Here is a 1,120-nt window from a genome sequence, read left to right as displayed (position 1 = left end):
TACCTGTTGGAGAAGGGGCCGGACTGGCGTCCAAGTGTCCTCAGGAGCCCCCCGTCTTCCTTCCTTCCTTCCTTCCTTCCTTGCCGTCCCCTCCCGACAGGGGCACTTGTCGCGCCTTCTCCTCTCCCAAACTCTCTTCTTCCGGCTCTTCCCGATTATCGCCGCGGCAATTAATTGACACCCACCCACCCAGCCAGCCAGCCAGCCACCATCCCCTCCCGCTTTCCCTTTTCCTGAGCTGGGATGACTCTGTCGGGCAACCTGAGCGCCAGCGACATGTCCGGCCAGACGGTGCTGACGGCGGAAGATGTGGACATCGACGTGGTGGGCGAGGGGGACGACTGCATGGAGGAGCGGGACAGCGGCGGCGGCGGCGGCGGCGGCAGCGACCTGGAGGCCGGCGGCAGCCCCGGCGGTGCTTTGGGTAGGCTGCCCGCCACGCTGGCCTTGGACGAGGCGGCCGAGCTGCTGATGGCCAAAGAGTCGGCGGAGATGAGCTCGGGCAGCAGCAGCAACGGCGGCGGCGGCGGCGGGAGCCCCGTCGAGGAGAAGGGAGGCGAGGAGGGCTCGGCGCCGTCCGCGGCGGCGGCGGTGGCGAGCGCTGCGGCTGCTGCCTCCAGCGGCGGCAAGCCCAAGAGCAGCCTGGTGAAGCCGCCCTACTCCTACATCGCGCTGATCACCATGGCCATCCTGCAGAGCCCGCAGAAGAAGCTGACGCTGAGCGGCATCTGCGAGTTCATCAGCAACCGCTTCCCTTACTACCGGGAGAAGTTCCCGGCCTGGCAGAACTCCATCCGCCACAACCTCTCGCTCAACGACTGCTTCGTCAAGATCCCCCGCGAGCCGGGCAACCCGGGCAAGGGCAACTACTGGACGCTGGACCCGCAGTCCGAGGACATGTTCGACAACGGCTCCTTCCTGCGCCGCCGCAAGCGCTTCAAGCGGCACCAGCAGGAGCAGCTCCGCGAGCAGACGGCGCTCATGATGCACAGCTTCGGCGCCTACAGCCTGGCCGCCGCCGCCGCCGCGGCCGCCGCCTCTTCCTCGGGGCCCTACGGCCGCGCCTACGGCCTGCCCCACGGCGCCTACCCGCACCCGGCCGCCCTGCAGTACCCCTACA

The 1,120-nt window shown here is 68.8% G+C and overlaps 1 protein-coding gene across 1 annotated transcript; it reads left to right on the top strand.

Annotated features, from left to right (window-relative positions):
- Positions 1 to 276: 276 nt before the first annotated feature.
- Positions 277 to 1,113, top strand: FOXD3 (forkhead box D3; the record flags this gene model as incomplete). The annotated part of the gene is made up of 1 exon (XM_015831169.2): positions 277 to 1,113. A coding segment is annotated over exon 1 (837 nt), but the record flags the coding sequence as incomplete, so codon positions are not given.
- Between the last annotated feature and the right edge of the window lie 7 nt (positions 1,114 to 1,120).

Source organism: Protobothrops mucrosquamatus, unplaced genomic scaffold (assembly GCF_001527695.2).
Source record: "Protobothrops mucrosquamatus isolate PMUCROS unplaced genomic scaffold, P.Mucros_1.0 scaffold23617, whole genome shotgun sequence".
In the NCBI taxonomy this organism is placed as follows: domain Eukaryota; kingdom Metazoa; phylum Chordata; class Lepidosauria; order Squamata; family Viperidae; genus Protobothrops; species Protobothrops mucrosquamatus.
The sequence above is the reverse complement of the archived record's forward strand: the minus strand, read 5'-3'. Positions and strand labels throughout refer to the sequence as shown.